At 38.2% G+C, this 13,718-nt stretch overlaps 3 protein-coding genes across 4 annotated transcripts; 1 reads left to right on the top strand and 2 right to left on the bottom strand.

The window, feature by feature from the left end:
• Positions 1-215: 215 nt before the first annotated feature.
• On the bottom strand, positions 216-5,728 carry LOC135752494 (uncharacterized). The gene is made up of 6 exons (XM_065270975.1): positions 5,575-5,728; positions 5,118-5,380; positions 4,758-4,946; positions 1,380-1,502; positions 1,212-1,302; positions 216-1,119 (listed from the first exon to the last, which is right to left on the bottom strand). The coding sequence occupies exons 1-6, from the start codon at positions 5,674-5,676 to the stop codon at positions 1,081-1,083; spliced, it is 807 nt and encodes a 268-aa protein (XP_065127047.1). The 5' UTR covers positions 5,677-5,728; the 3' UTR covers positions 216-1,080.
• A 2,049-nt stretch (positions 5,729-7,777) lies between these two features.
• Positions 7,778-10,797, bottom strand: leprotl1 (leptin receptor overlapping transcript like 1). The gene is made up of 4 exons (XM_065275210.1): positions 10,668-10,797; positions 10,156-10,231; positions 9,887-10,073; positions 7,778-8,587 (listed from the first exon to the last, which is right to left on the bottom strand). The coding sequence occupies exons 1-4, from the start codon at positions 10,681-10,683 to the stop codon at positions 8,471-8,473; spliced, it is 396 nt and encodes a 131-aa protein (XP_065131282.1). The 5' UTR covers positions 10,684-10,797; the 3' UTR covers positions 7,778-8,470.
• Positions 10,798-11,623: 826 nt separating this feature from the next.
• LOC135761622 (F-box/LRR-repeat protein 12-like) lies at positions 11,624-13,718 on the top strand. Of its 2 annotated transcripts, XM_065275212.2 has the most exons (4): positions 11,624-12,060; positions 12,322-12,397; positions 12,659-13,377; positions 13,472-13,718. In XM_065275212.2, the coding sequence occupies exons 1-4, from the start codon at positions 11,960-11,962 to the stop codon at positions 13,671-13,673; spliced, it is 1,098 nt and encodes a 365-aa protein (XP_065131284.1). In that variant the 5' UTR covers positions 11,624-11,959; the 3' UTR covers positions 13,674-13,718. The 2 variants fall into 2 exon arrangements, with proteins under 2 accessions (XP_065131284.1, XP_065131283.1); XM_065275211.1 differs by lacking the exon at positions 11,624-12,060 and having other exon boundaries at positions 12,067-12,397.

The following is a 13,718-nucleotide window of genomic DNA, read 5'->3' on the forward strand; positions in this document are numbered from 1 at the left end:
CACGATCAGGGCGGCTCCGAAGTTTTTCCGATCAGGTTCGGACACTCTTAACACACCTCACACCAGGAGAAAATCTGATCTGTAGGACCATCAAGGTAATCGGGACAAAGCTAGGATTGTCGGAAGGGGGGAAATCGGCCCAAAATCAGCCCGATTATCTTTTGGTGTGTACCCAGCATAAGGGGTGGATTAACGGATTCACATTGATTGGCGAATGACATCAGACTATTGCGAGGGGTTGCATTCAAATCGCTCTTATGATACTTTGATGTCATATGCCAATCGCTCAGCGCAGTGCCACATGAAGTCAAACACACCAATCAACAAAATCAGAAACCAAGGATAACCCAAGGATGAACTGGGTCAAAACATTTTTAAAACGGCAAATTCTTTAATTTCAAACATTGTTGAAAACATTTGGGATAAAATTTTATAACACTGTGCTTACACTCTTAGAAAGGATGTGTTAATTTTTTTACACATCTTTGTGCGTTAAGCTCATAGACTGTAAAAAAAAGATGGACGACACCCGTTCGCTCTCTTCCATTGGTGAAAAGTGAAGCCGCCAGTGTCCTGATATGGCGCTGACATCTTGGGTCTTGAGTCTGCACAGTAGGGATTTCGGGACCAAACACTTGAATGACCAAACACTTGAATTTAAATCAGCGTGATAAAAGCTACAGTAAATGACAGAAACCAGCTTTGGAAAAATTGTTTAGTTGGTCTCAAGTCCCATTGAATAACATGGGGGAGGTGGGGTTTATGACCTATACTGGGACCAGTCACTGGGGGGCGATCAAGACGTTTTGGCTTCACTTTTCAGGCCTTGTGTGGCACACTTGGTTAAACTTTTGTTAAGTTGTGTTAAAAGTAACACTAATGTCTTGTTTTTAACACATCTGTTTTAAGAGTGTAGTTTTGGGATATTTTAATTAATATTGTGCCTTTTAAGATGTTTTGCACAGTCTTAAGAGTTGACCAGATTTCATTTCACTGCAAGTTGTATATTAATATAACTGTGTGTGACAAATAAAATCTTTAAATCTTAAATCTTGAAAGCCGTTGACAGTGTTTGGATCCTCATGGGGGCTCAAGGTTTCCATTTGCTGCCTGCTGAACCTGAAAACACCAAATACATTAAAACTGACTGTTTGTGTGTCAGGAAACACCATATACATAAATATCATATTTTCCAGACTGCGCAAGTGTACCTGCTCTGTGGTGAGTTTGTTAAACAGGTCATCATACAGTGCTTTCCATCTTATTACTTCAGTCTGGAGATATGACATCTCAAAATCCCACCTGTGAGACAGACAAACATTAAATTGAGCTGAACACAATGAGAATAGAATAGAATAGAATAGAATAGAATAGAATACCTGCTGCAGGAATCTCTGGGATAATCCATGTGATTGGTTTTCCTGACAGCCTCCAACTCCACCTGTAACCTGTTTACCTGCTGCTCCAGGGACTCCTTCTCACTTGACAGACAGTCCTTATACCTGCGCACACACGCACGCACGCACGCACGCACGCACGCACGCACACACACACACACACACACGCACACACAAACACAAAACTCAGGCTCATTTCCTTTCTAAATATAAACATGTGACAAAAGTTTTTTTTACGATTATGAGAATGTTCTCATACTTTCAAATTATTAGTTACTTTGGCAACAATGTGAACCCACAGCTTCATTTTTAATGATGAATTTAGCTTTATATGTGACCCTGGAATATAAAACCAGTCATAAGGGTAAATATTTTGAAATTAAGATTTATACATCATTTGAAAATTGCCTTTAAAGGTGCCGTAGAATGTAAAACTGTATTTAACTAGGCATAGATGAATATTAAAGGAATATTCAATTTTCTAAAAAGAAAAATCCAGATAATTTACTCCCCACCATGTCATCCAAAATGTTGATGTCTTTCTTTGTTCAGTCGAGAAGAAATTATGTTTTTTGAGGAAAACATTGCAGGATTTTTCTCATTTTAATGGACTTTAATAGAGCCCAACATTTAATACTTAATTCAACACTTAACAGTTTTTTTCAACAGAGTTTCAAAGGAGTATAAACGATCCCAAACGAGGCATAAGGGTCTTATCCAGCAAAACGATTGTCATTTTTGAAAATAAAAATAACAAATATACACTTTTAAACTACAACTTCTCGTCTAAATCCAGTCCAGCACGACCTAACGTAAATGCGTGACGTAGGGAGGCCACGTGTTACATACTGACACAAAGACATTAATTAGTATCAGTTGACATACAACAACGTAGGAACGATCCTCGTTCTCAACACTTGTAAACACTGGGGCGGAGTTTCGCGTTCGTCCTCTGTGACCTCTTGACGTCATGACGTATTGCGTGCGGTCACGTTGGCGCATCACGACCGTTTCTAGACGAGAAGTTGTGGTTTAAAAGTGCATATTTTTTATTTTTATTGTCAAAAATGACAATCGTTTTGCTACATAAGACCCTTATGCCTCGTTTGGGATCATTTAGAGTCCTTTGAAACTCCGTTGAAAAAACTGTTAAGTGTTGAGTTAAGTATTAAGTGTTGGGCTCTATTAAAGTCCATTAAAATGAGAAAAATCCTGCAATGTTTTCCTCAAAAAACATAATTTCTTCTCGACTGAACAAAGAAAGACATCAACATTTTGGACGACATGGTGGTGAGTAAATTGGAATATTCCTTTAAGTGTTCTGTACATGGTAATGACATATCTTGAGCCTCAAACGCATTTGTTTCCTCCTTCAAATGTAAAACTCATGCATTCAAAAGACTGCTGGAAAACAGACCAAACATAGCACAGACTGTGACGTTACAGTCGAGATGTACGTTCCCAACAATAATCACACATTAAATTAAGTACAATGTTGTCACAATGCTAAAAACAAACAAAGTTTTGACTGCTGAGTTAGCGCTATATGCTAGTTAATGCTATGTGCTAGCATTTATGCTGTAGTTGTACTATTGACGTTATAGTTACATTTTCCAGGTCCATACTAAAAAAACACAAACTAAACACTCAGAAACGTCCATTAACAATCTCCAAACAATTCATTATTCCTCAAATTCTGTATCTTTGTCTGATACAGGCTCAAACATAAGATCTGTTTACACACACAGAGCTACTTAAAGGAGCTGCTCTGTAAAACAGCCAATCAGAGCAGAAATCAACATTATTATTGATGACCCTTTTGAATAAGGTAATAGACCATTTAATTCTAAAGGCAAATTCCAGGGTTATAAATGGACATGTATATCCATCTCTATATAATTTTAACACGTAATAAAGCCACATACCTTAGATATTAGAGAACATTTTAACAGATTATTTCAATGCATTCTTTGGCACCTTTAAGTTGTCCAAATTAAGTCTTTAGCAACTGCATCCACTCACAAAAATAAAGTTTATATGAAGAGTTTCGTTGCAAAACGAGATAACTCTGTTTTTAACATGTTTGTCAAAACATGTTTATTATTATGTTATCATGTTATTAATTTATTTTATGATGCATCTTAGCTGTATTTTTTAAGTTATGAAGCTTTAAATCAAAACAAACCAACTGCAGTTGAATTGCTATTGACTGGAATGCACAACCAAAAAACGAGATTTCTGAAAAATAAAAAATAAGTTATCTCGTTTTATATATATATATATACACTCTAAAAAACAAACGGTGCTATATAGCACCAAAACAGTTGCTTTGGATCGTAACGATAGAAGAACCATTTTTAGTGCCATATAGCACCGGTGAAGAACCAGTGAAGCACCAGTGAAGCACCAGTGAAGCACCTGTGTAGAACCATATAGTGCTATGTAGAACCATATGTGGTGCTATATGGCCCCTATATGGTTCTACACTGGTGCTTCACTGGTGCTTCACTGGTTCTTCACCGGTGCTATATGGCACTAAAATGGTTCTTCTATCGTTACGATCCAAAGCAACTGTTTTGGTGCTATATAGCACCGTTTGTTTTTTTAGAGTGTAGGCCTGTGTTGTTGGCTATTGCTACAAATATACCAGTGCGACTTGTGACTGGTTTTGTAATTCAGGGTCACCCAGGATTTCTTAAAATACTGAAAATTGAAAACGTAATGATAAATAAACAGCAATAATAAATATATCCAGTAAAGTGTGGGGCAGAACAAACTATCCAACCCATTCTCACCAAGTGCATACAAAAAACACGCAGTGTGATTATCATGCAATAAATACGCCGAATTCCGATTTTGCGTGCATATGATACACCAGTCCTTCCCGTTTACCTATATGGCACATCGTTTCGTTTTATTTATTGGTTTCTTATTTTTCAGTTTTTTAAACCATTTTCACTTGCTTTTAGGGTTAGACTTGGTTTTTGCTTTAGGATGTTATTTAATATTGTCTCTGAGCCCTGCAGCTGCTGTAAAGCTCCATGTTTTGCCTATTTTTAAATCATGGTCGCTTGGAGTTGGGGTTAGAATCGGGTTTTGGGTAGGATGTCATTTTATGTTACAAAAAGTTGCAAAAAACCAATGAGAAACCAATAAATAAAATGACATGAAACGATGCGCCATATAAGTGAACGGGAAGGACTGGCGTAACTTATGCTGCATGTTTTATATGACATCACAGTGATGACGTAGAAATTATGGGAACTTTCAATCAATTACAAGATAGAAGAGGAACAGTGTTATCCGTAGACTGAGGGTCACAGTAACTTCACACAGTAAGATCAATAAAGTTAAATGAACCTCTTCACACAGAACATCCATTTACGCTGCTGGTTGCACATTTGCTCAAACTGTTCGGCCATCTCTTGGAGTTTGTGAAGACTTTCTGCGTTTTCTCGACGCAGTTCCTCCATCATCTTCTGATGATCACCGAGCTCCTGCTGCAAGGCATTATGGGACATCTGTAGCTCCTCCAGCTCAAGCGATTTACTGAGCAGTCACAAATACAGATATGAGAATGTGTGAAAAGTGCTCCTTTTAGACAAAATCTAAAGCAGAACTGCATGCATATCGTTAAGTAAGACAATTTCAGAATGCACTGAAAAACATTTAAAATGTGTAAATTAGGGACCCTTAACACTGTCATACACTACTTCATACCTGTTTAGTTGCATTTCTAGATCTTTTGTCAGATGTGTTTTTGACTGTGCCTCATCATGGAGCTGCATCATCAGGACCTCTGTCTCCTGAGCTCTGAGCTGGGCCTCCCGGTGCAGCTCGTCCACCAGGCCCTTCAGCTGTGTCTCTGAGCCCTGCAGCTGCTGTAAATCACAGCTGATTTGTTCCAGTTGTAGACAGAGCAGAGATGAACCTCTCCACCTGTCCTCTGTCACAGAGACTGAACGCCGATGCAGGACATCAGTCTGTGGATCGCATAAACACACATGCATGGTATATTACAGTTCTATATTATGGACACATGACCTTATCCTATTTTTTGTGTAAAATCATATTTGATATATTAATTTGTTTATGCATCAAAATGGGCTGTTAGTTTGAGTACCCACAGTTGCTTTATCGGACAATAGGAATAATCTGATGATTTTTAGACCGATACCTGTTGCTGATGCTGAAATTTCCCCAGCAGTTGTTCATATTTGACGCTCAACTCAACATAGAGTTGCTCCTTATGATATAAGCGCAATGACAGACTCTCCATCTCGGCCTGTAGAGCCTGCTGCCTTTCACTGGACACAAGCAGTTCTCGCTGCAACACTGCTGCAACACACATATACAGCATTACTGATCAGCACACACACGCACACACACAACATTACTGATCAGAGAATGCCTACTGCAACACACACGCACGCACACACACGCACGCACGCACGCACGCACGCACGCGCGCACACACACACACACAGAGTCTAAAATAAAGGTACAAAAGCTGTCACTGGGGCAGTCCCCTTAAAAAGGTCCTAATATGTATCATAAGTACAAATATGTACCTTTGAAGAACTAATATGCACTCTTTGGGTATAAAGGTGTACTTTTTTAAAAGGGTACTGTCCCAGTGACAACTTTTGTACCTTTATTTCTGAGAGTGTACACGCACACAAGTCAAATAAAAATATTGCAAATAAAATATATTAACAACAAATATTAATAGTGCAAATTAATATTAAAGAATGCTTAATAAACTAAAATGGCAAATTTGTTAAAAAATGCAACATAAGACTTCATAGGTCACAGTCCTAACCCATTATGGTTATACTGGTCATACTACAGGTCTACATTCAGCAATACTTATCTTTACCAGATTGCTCCGGTAACAGAAATTTCTTCATCTTGTATCCATTTAGAAGTCTTTAAATCGTTCTTACCTTTTTCCTGGGAGAGGCGGATGCATTTGGCAGTAAGATATTGAATCTGACCACAGTCTTCATCTCGATTATCTTTAAAAAATCTCCTCATAACCACCAATGTGATCTCAGCCCGTTACTGCTGAACTGAAAACATGACAACAGATCTTTTTTGCTTCAGGGTGCCAAAACTCGCTCTCTCCCTTTAAATATTTAACCTCATACAGACCCACGTAAGACTGAGTAAATCTTTAAAACCTAACACGAACATACCCCAAAAAACATAATAAATGACGATTTATAGAACAATTAATAATTAATACTTAGATGATAAAAACTATTTTTGTGAACATTTACATTTATGTATTTGGCAGGTTTATCCAAAGTGACTTACAAAAGTTAAAAAGCAAAGTGATTTAACATTAATATGAGAAGTGCAACACATTACTTTAAAAATATTAAAAGTTTTAGCTTTCTTTAGAGATGCAAAAGAAGACAAATTAAAGGAACTTATCAATCATAGAAATATACATTTTTCTTTATGAAACACATAGTTGTGTATTAATTCTCGATTTTGGATTTAAATGTAGCCTGGACAAGTTTTTGTTTAACTCTGAATTATTCATAAAATCTAATGTAACATATAGTATCTTTAGGCAGAAACACAGGCGTGTTGGAGCGGGCCGTGACCCTGCTCACATTCCACACATTCTGAGATAGAAAACCTGCCCGAGGTATTTATCATTAGCTTTCGTTTAATGGTTCATTTGACATGAATTATTGTGCGACTACTAGAGATTTAAGTGTTTAAATGAAGACCTCTAGCAGGTGTTGTGTATAAAATACTGCTCATACATCAGACACAACAGCTGTGACCAAGTCAAGAAAAACAGAGATAGTGATTTTTTTTTCAAAAATGGAATTTATTAAAAAAAGAGAGAAAGAGATAAAATGAAAGGTCACAATGTTACCTCTGTCGTTTCTAAACAGAGTGTGATAAAAAATAACTCAACTCATCTCGCCAAAACTTCAGTGTCAACATGAAATGCTGTCAGCGACTCATTTCAAAAGCAATGTATTTTCCAGTCCAAGTGTAACGGGAAGAAAAGATCTGGATTTGATGTTAAAAACAGGCAATTGACTGGATGGTGGGAAGTCGTCTTCATACAACTGGTTTGGAAGGGATGCAAAATTTGACCGATTTGTTTGTTTCTGAGGCGGGGGGGGGGGGGGGGGGGGGGTGAAAGTTACATCTGATACAAGAAAACATGAATGGACAAATCATACAGAATTAATTAGCATTAAGGGAATATTTCAGTTTGACTCAAAAAACCTCTATAAAACACACAGAGAATCAAGAACCCCAATCGAGCTGGTTCTAGATTAGATCACAAGATCTTGAATGTTGATTCGTGTTTGCACCGATATCTGTTAAATGCAATGAGCCAGTCTACGTTTTAAGACAAAATCATCGATTTTATTTGCATGTTAGTACCTGATTAATGCTTATTTTGTTTTGTCCTCCTCTGGTGATTAAATAGAAACTTTCATGTGTTCAACTGAATGCATCAATATGCAAATTAAATATTAAAAAGAGCTTCATTCAAATCAATACGATAAACCTGAACACAACCATCATTCTACATTGACATGTTTAATACAATCAAAAATAAGCTTTAACACAAAACAAACCTGTTGCAAGAACAAATAAATAAAAACAAGTAACAGAATAGCTTCATAAAGCTGATGGAGAGCTAAAGATGGTCTCTATCAGGTCCTGAACTCAAAGACGCTTTCAATTTCAGCCGTTAAACATAAAACTCTCAAGTTTCTGGCTGAAGTTTCACAAGTTTTTGGACTTCAGATCATAGACAGAAGCAGTAACTTTGTTCTTATAGCGTAAACGCTTGGATGTTGTCAGTGTTTTTCTTTGACCACCTGAATTCACAGAGCACACGTGCGTGAACCGAAAAAGCACTTAACAATTAAACAAACAACTCCTATCTGAGGTCAGACGTATCTAAAGATGAACAAAATTATTGCACTGATTTCCTGCATCTATTCATGGGCGGAAATTATAAATAAAAACAAGAATAATGTCAGAGTAAAATCAACTGCAGTATCAGAATGAGAAAGAGTCCAGACGCTTCACCATTGCTGCCAGCTGAAATCGTCATTGGACCCAAACACCAGGAAAAAGCCCAAGATGGTGGCGAAGATGACGATGTTTCCGGTCAGAACGAGCGCACAGGCACCCCAGGCAATCTGAAAACATAAATAATTTATTCAGAGGACTGCAACATCAAGCTAACAGTTTATATTATTACACAGCTCCTTGGAATGCGTGATTCCGATTGGCCAGTGGCGACTTTTGCAGGTTTGTTATTCCCAGATAACAACCACTCAAAACTAATAACACATAGTAATCCGGATGCTGCAAATCATTCTGACAAGTACAGTTTAATATTACACACACAAAAAAAATGTATAACATTTATGACATAATATTTACAAATGATTAAACCCAAAAGTGCGTTTGTGACATTTAAACATCTTTTCTTATCTTAAAGCCCCCATGAAGTTAAAATTTAACCTTTTTTAATTTAAATTTAATTTAAATATAAACTGGTATGGTCCAAAACACTGATACATTTCTCATGCAGAAGATATACATCAAACAATGCTACACATTCCAAGGCACTTCAGTAAAAATGAGCAAATAAAATTTCTAATTAATATTGAATGTTTCTCACCTTACTTTATAGCAAATAGCTGTGTAATAAGCGGGATAATGTACAGTCGGCAAGTTGTTATCGCAAAATAATGTGATAAAAGTCCTGATCACACTATGGGGGCTTATTTCTGCGATAACAACCGGCTGCCTCTACATTAATCCTTACATAAAGAACAACACTATACTTCACCCAGAGAGGAATATTCAATCTTTATAAATATTTGTTATAGTATACTGAATGTACACATATGTTTCTTCTGCTCTTCTTAGCTAAAAGCTTTAAAGGTGCAATGTGTATATTTAAGGAGGATCTATTGAGAGAAATGCAGTATAATATACATAGCTATATGTTTAGCGGTGTATAAAGAACTGTTTTATTACCAACGTGGGTCCCCTTACATGGAAGTCGCCATTTTGTACCAGCATGTTTCTACAGTCATAATCGGACAAATTGCTCTACAGAGCGCGTTTGTTGTCTCGGAAAATGACAAGTTTTTCCTGTGGCGGTTGCCGTAGATTCTCTATGTGCTTTGAAAGGGAGGGGTGAGCAGTGTACAGAGCAATTGGTTGCAATTCGCAATCTCACCACTAGATGCTGCTAAAATCTACACAGTGCACCTTTAACAAAACATCAGAGGATTTCTACACTGCACAAGTTTGTGGTACTGCGTTTTTTACTTTATCTTCTCAAGTATAAACTCATTGTACAAGACATTCTTCAACAAGCAACCACCTTGTGTTTCTATCAAAAAACTATTTTTTTTTTAAATAATGACAGAAATTTCCTCTTTGGATGATCTGTTTGGTTAACAAATGGGCTTGATGTTTACCACATTAGCTCGAGCAAATATGACGGGCAGGCCAAAAGCAGAAACGACAATTCCCGTGGTGAGGAATATGGCCAGTTCTTTACAGGCGTTACTGGCCGAATCTGTGTCGTCCACCACGCGGCGCGAGATGCAATATGGGATTGGTGACAGAATGTAGAAGAACAGCAGGAACAGAGGCCAGTATTCACTGCAGAGAACCACACACAAACATTAACATCCACACACCGCATTAAAGATGACTGCATACATGATGAGGACAAAAGACTCACTTATAGACGGGCAGAGCACAGCCCAGCATGAGGAACATGAGGCCAATCGCTCCTCCAAATGACAAACTGATGAGAGCTTAAACACACACAAAGAAAGGAATTTCAGACACATGATCAAGTTGCCACAACTCACAATACACACAAAGTAAAAAATGACTCTCTCTCTCTCTGTCTCTCTCTCTGTGTCTCTAGAGGCAGAGAAAACGAAAGCGAGAGAGAAAGACAGAGAACGTAACATTATCAGTATTATAAAGACTTATATTTATCTCTGCGTGAAGCTCTCTATTCATTTATGAACCTCTATGTGAGGTGTATTACATGTGTTTATAAACACAAACACTATCCACACTTTTTTATACTATACACTTGCACATCTATATACAGATGTGTGCGTGTGTTTAGAGAACTGAGTGTTGTGTGTTGATATAAATCCGAGGCCGCTAATAAACATTAAACATTTCTACATCACTACTACACAGACACACCGCAAACACACACACGGCGCTGCTCACCTTTTATTCCCGCCATTTCACAGTTTTATAAACACAATAATTTACAGATTGAATTGTTTTGATGTAAAGAAAGTCGTCGGGGTAATGAGCTCTCGTTGCCCTCCGCACTGCGCAGGCGCCTAATAATACTTCCGGTATTGTTGCAAGCTCTCGCGAGACAAAAATACGCAACTGCTTCGAAACAAACCATATTTGTTGTACATTACTATTATCAGTACAAGAGCCAGAAACATATTAAACTGAAACAACAAGTTATATTACATAAATTATCAAATTGCAACAAAGCGGAAGGACATATCAGGCAATCTCCCATTGGGTTTAATCCAAAACTATCTCTAGAAATATCAATAAAAGTTTAGATTTATAAATTAATTCAACACACTATTATAATTGAAATAATTATGAATAGAGCGATATCACCTGGAGCCATATAATAATTTAGTAAATCCTATAAATTTATGTTCAGCAATTACTTGTTTAAAACTTAGTTTTGATCAGTGTTATTATAACCATAAAGAATTATCTAAATTGCAAACGACCCCTCTACATAAATTATCATAACCACCCAGTGACCATCCTTATCAAGTGTAAAGGCACAAAAAAGTAATTTGTGTCCCTAAAGTCTCGACTCATGAGTCACATAATATTAGAAGCATCAAAGTTTGATTTGATTTCAATTCTGATTTTACATCAATTTGTAATGTTAAAGATGGCCTTATTCGGTCAATACTGAAAATATCAATACTACATGTTCAGAGAATGTTCTTTACAAATAAAACACGAGAAACTACTTCAGGTGGGTTTTTACTTTTCTATGGTTTTCACAGACTGGGTCACTTTTCGCCGATAGATGTCGCAAAAGGACAACACTAGCATCAAGACACTTTGACGGAGGGTGAAATAATGGAAGTTATAATCTTCAAATTGTTTAATCTTGAAACAAATGAACAGCAAACAATTCACAGATTAGTGGTTGTTCACTAAAACGTTGTTTTGTACGTTCGCAGATTTACGCGCCAGCTAACTGAATATGCTGCTAAACTTACAGCAGACTCTTGCGCATGCGCCGGGAAAGCAAGCCCTTATCGCTCACGGGGCAGTGTATGTGACTGAGAATGTATGCAGGGATTAAGCTAAGGATTTTCTAAAAAATATATCGCTAGTTTTCTCGCCAGGCGCTTTAAAAATGCCTGTAGGCAAATGTAAAACAAATTTCGCTCTCTGTATTGCGGTGTCGCAGTTAATTGAGTCCGTGTTTGTATGTTCTGCACTGCTGAAAGTTCCGGGCTGTTATGGCTGCGCTCACATACGGAACTCTGGACTGTTTTCCGGAAAACGTTTTAATTGATATTTTATCTTATTTAAATGTACGAGAACTCGTGCGCAATTCCAGGTACAATATGTATAGTGTCTCCAAAAATGTACAATTATAATGGAGTAAAATTCTGTCGTATACAAGTGTTTATATCAGATGAGATGTTTGTGTAAACAAAGGAAAGGAAACGATGCTCGTTAGCGAGATCAGACACATTTCACACTGTATGTTTATATTTATGCGTGAATGGACGTTGTGTGTATCTGTTTGTATGTCTTGGTATGTGTTTATATGCTTGTGTGTCTGTGTTTATCTCTGTATTTATGACTGTATGTGTAGGGTGTGCAGGCGATGGAAGCAGCTGGTAAAGGACCAGAGATTGTGGCGAGCTGTTGATCTGTCTACATGGAAAGGGGTGAGATGTTGACTTATTTAACTGCTGCTTTCTGTCATATAACCACTGTTTCTTCTTTTTTGCCCATTGTTGAAGAGGCTTTTCTTACCATTCAGTCAATTTCCTTGTAAATTATATAAAGCCCCACCTCACAGAAAAAGTAATATCCTGTTTGAAAAAAAATATTTGATTATTTTAAACACTTGATTCATTCTATAAAACTTTCTGGTTTGGTTTTACAAACTTTAAATCCGTTCTGTTGTTTGTATGTACACTTTATAGGTAACATCTCGGGTGCTGTGGATTTTGCTGCGTCAGTATCTGGGTCGTGGACTAAGATATTTGCGACTGCGCGGCCTGCTGTTGTCTGCGCGCGGTGGAGCTTTCCTCACTGAATCCTGGCTGCAGACTCTGACGTCCAAGTGTCCTCGTCTGCGCAGACTCTGCCTGCTTCACACAGACTTACGCAGTTTACGCAGCTGCTCTCTGCTTCCCCCTTCTTTACAGGTGCTGGAACTGCATTATTGTGAAGTCTCACCTGAATTCTTTTCTCCGAATCCCGCTGTATTAAAACAAAGCAAAAATGATGCAAAAAACAAGACTGCTTCATCCGCCAGCCAGAGCATCGCCATACAGACGCTCGTTGTCAACAACGTACCATCATTTTCCGATCAGCACCTGCGGAGTCTCGGATCGTGGCCGCACTTGAGCCACCTGGAGCTGCGGGATTTGATCCGTGTGACGGTAGCCGGTCTAAAGGGCTGCGTTCCTCCTGGGACGCAGACGCTCGGCCACCTTAAACAGCTGGAGCTTGAGACGCGAAGCCGGACGCAGATGGTGGCGTTGGGTCTGGGCGAGGGCTGGCCGGGTCTCGAGGGCCTCAGTTTGGGTGGTAAGGAGGTCAGTCCTGGTCTGCTGTCCCTTAGCCGGCTGCCAGACCTGCACTGGCTGCGTCTGCGCATGTGCAGACTGACGCACACTTTGGTGCTTAGAAGCTGCAGGTGAGTGATAATAAAATTTTTATTAACACTAGTATGTTTAATAAATTTGCTTTTTTGATTTTGTAGCTTATTGTACTGTTCTGTCATTTGCTAGGTCTCTGACAAAGCTGCGCATGTTGGAGTTCAATGAGGTGGAGTTTGTAGAGGAGATGAGACAGGAAGAGACAGATTCAGAGACGGACAGACTTAGAAGTGAAGATGATCCCGTGCCGAACCTCAGACATGCTTTACGTTCTCTTCTCCCCCGATGCAGCGTCTGTTTTACCAAATGCACGCTCACTGTAAATAAAGACTGAAACACACACTCATTTTTACTTCAAAATAAAATGATAATCTCTGAA

This window comes from Paramisgurnus dabryanus, chromosome 16 (genome assembly GCF_030506205.2).
Source record: "Paramisgurnus dabryanus chromosome 16, PD_genome_1.1, whole genome shotgun sequence".
Lineage (NCBI taxonomy): Eukaryota > Metazoa > Chordata > Actinopteri > Cypriniformes > Cobitidae > Paramisgurnus > Paramisgurnus dabryanus.

Excerpts from the sequence above, each read along its gene's own strand:
- LOC135761622 (XM_065275211.1), top strand. The coding sequence starts at position 12,173 with ATGCTCGTTAGCGAGATCAGACACATTTCACACTGTATGTTTATATTT. Across the intron at positions 12,398-12,658 it reads ATCTGTCTACATGGAAAGGG|GTAACATCTCGGGTGCTGTG; the intron begins GTGAGATGTTGA and ends TACACTTTATAG. Across the intron at positions 13,378-13,471 it reads TTGGTGCTTAGAAGCTGCAG|GTCTCTGACAAAGCTGCGCA; the intron begins GTGAGTGATAAT and ends GTCATTTGCTAG.
- leprotl1 (XM_065275210.1), bottom strand. Across the intron at positions 10,074-10,155 it reads TGTGCTCTGCCCGTCTATAA|TGAATACTGGCCTCTGTTCC; the intron begins GTGAGTCTTTTG and ends GGTTCTCTGCAG. Across the intron at positions 8,588-9,886 it reads TATTTGCTCGAGCTAATGTG|ATTGCCTGGGGTGCCTGTGC; the intron begins GTAAACATCAAG and ends TTATGTTTTCAG.
- LOC135752494 (XM_065270975.1), bottom strand. The coding sequence starts at position 5,676 with ATGGAGAGTCTGTCATTGCGCTTATATCATAAGGAGCAACTCTATGTT. Across the intron at positions 4,947-5,117 it reads CTAGAAATGCAACTAAACAG|TAAATCGCTTGAGCTGGAGG; the intron begins GTATGAAGTAGT and ends GTGACTGCTCAG. Across the intron at positions 1,303-1,379 it reads CCCAGAGATTCCTGCAGCAG|GTGGGATTTTGAGATGTCAT; the intron begins GTATTCTATTCT and ends TCTGTCTCACAG.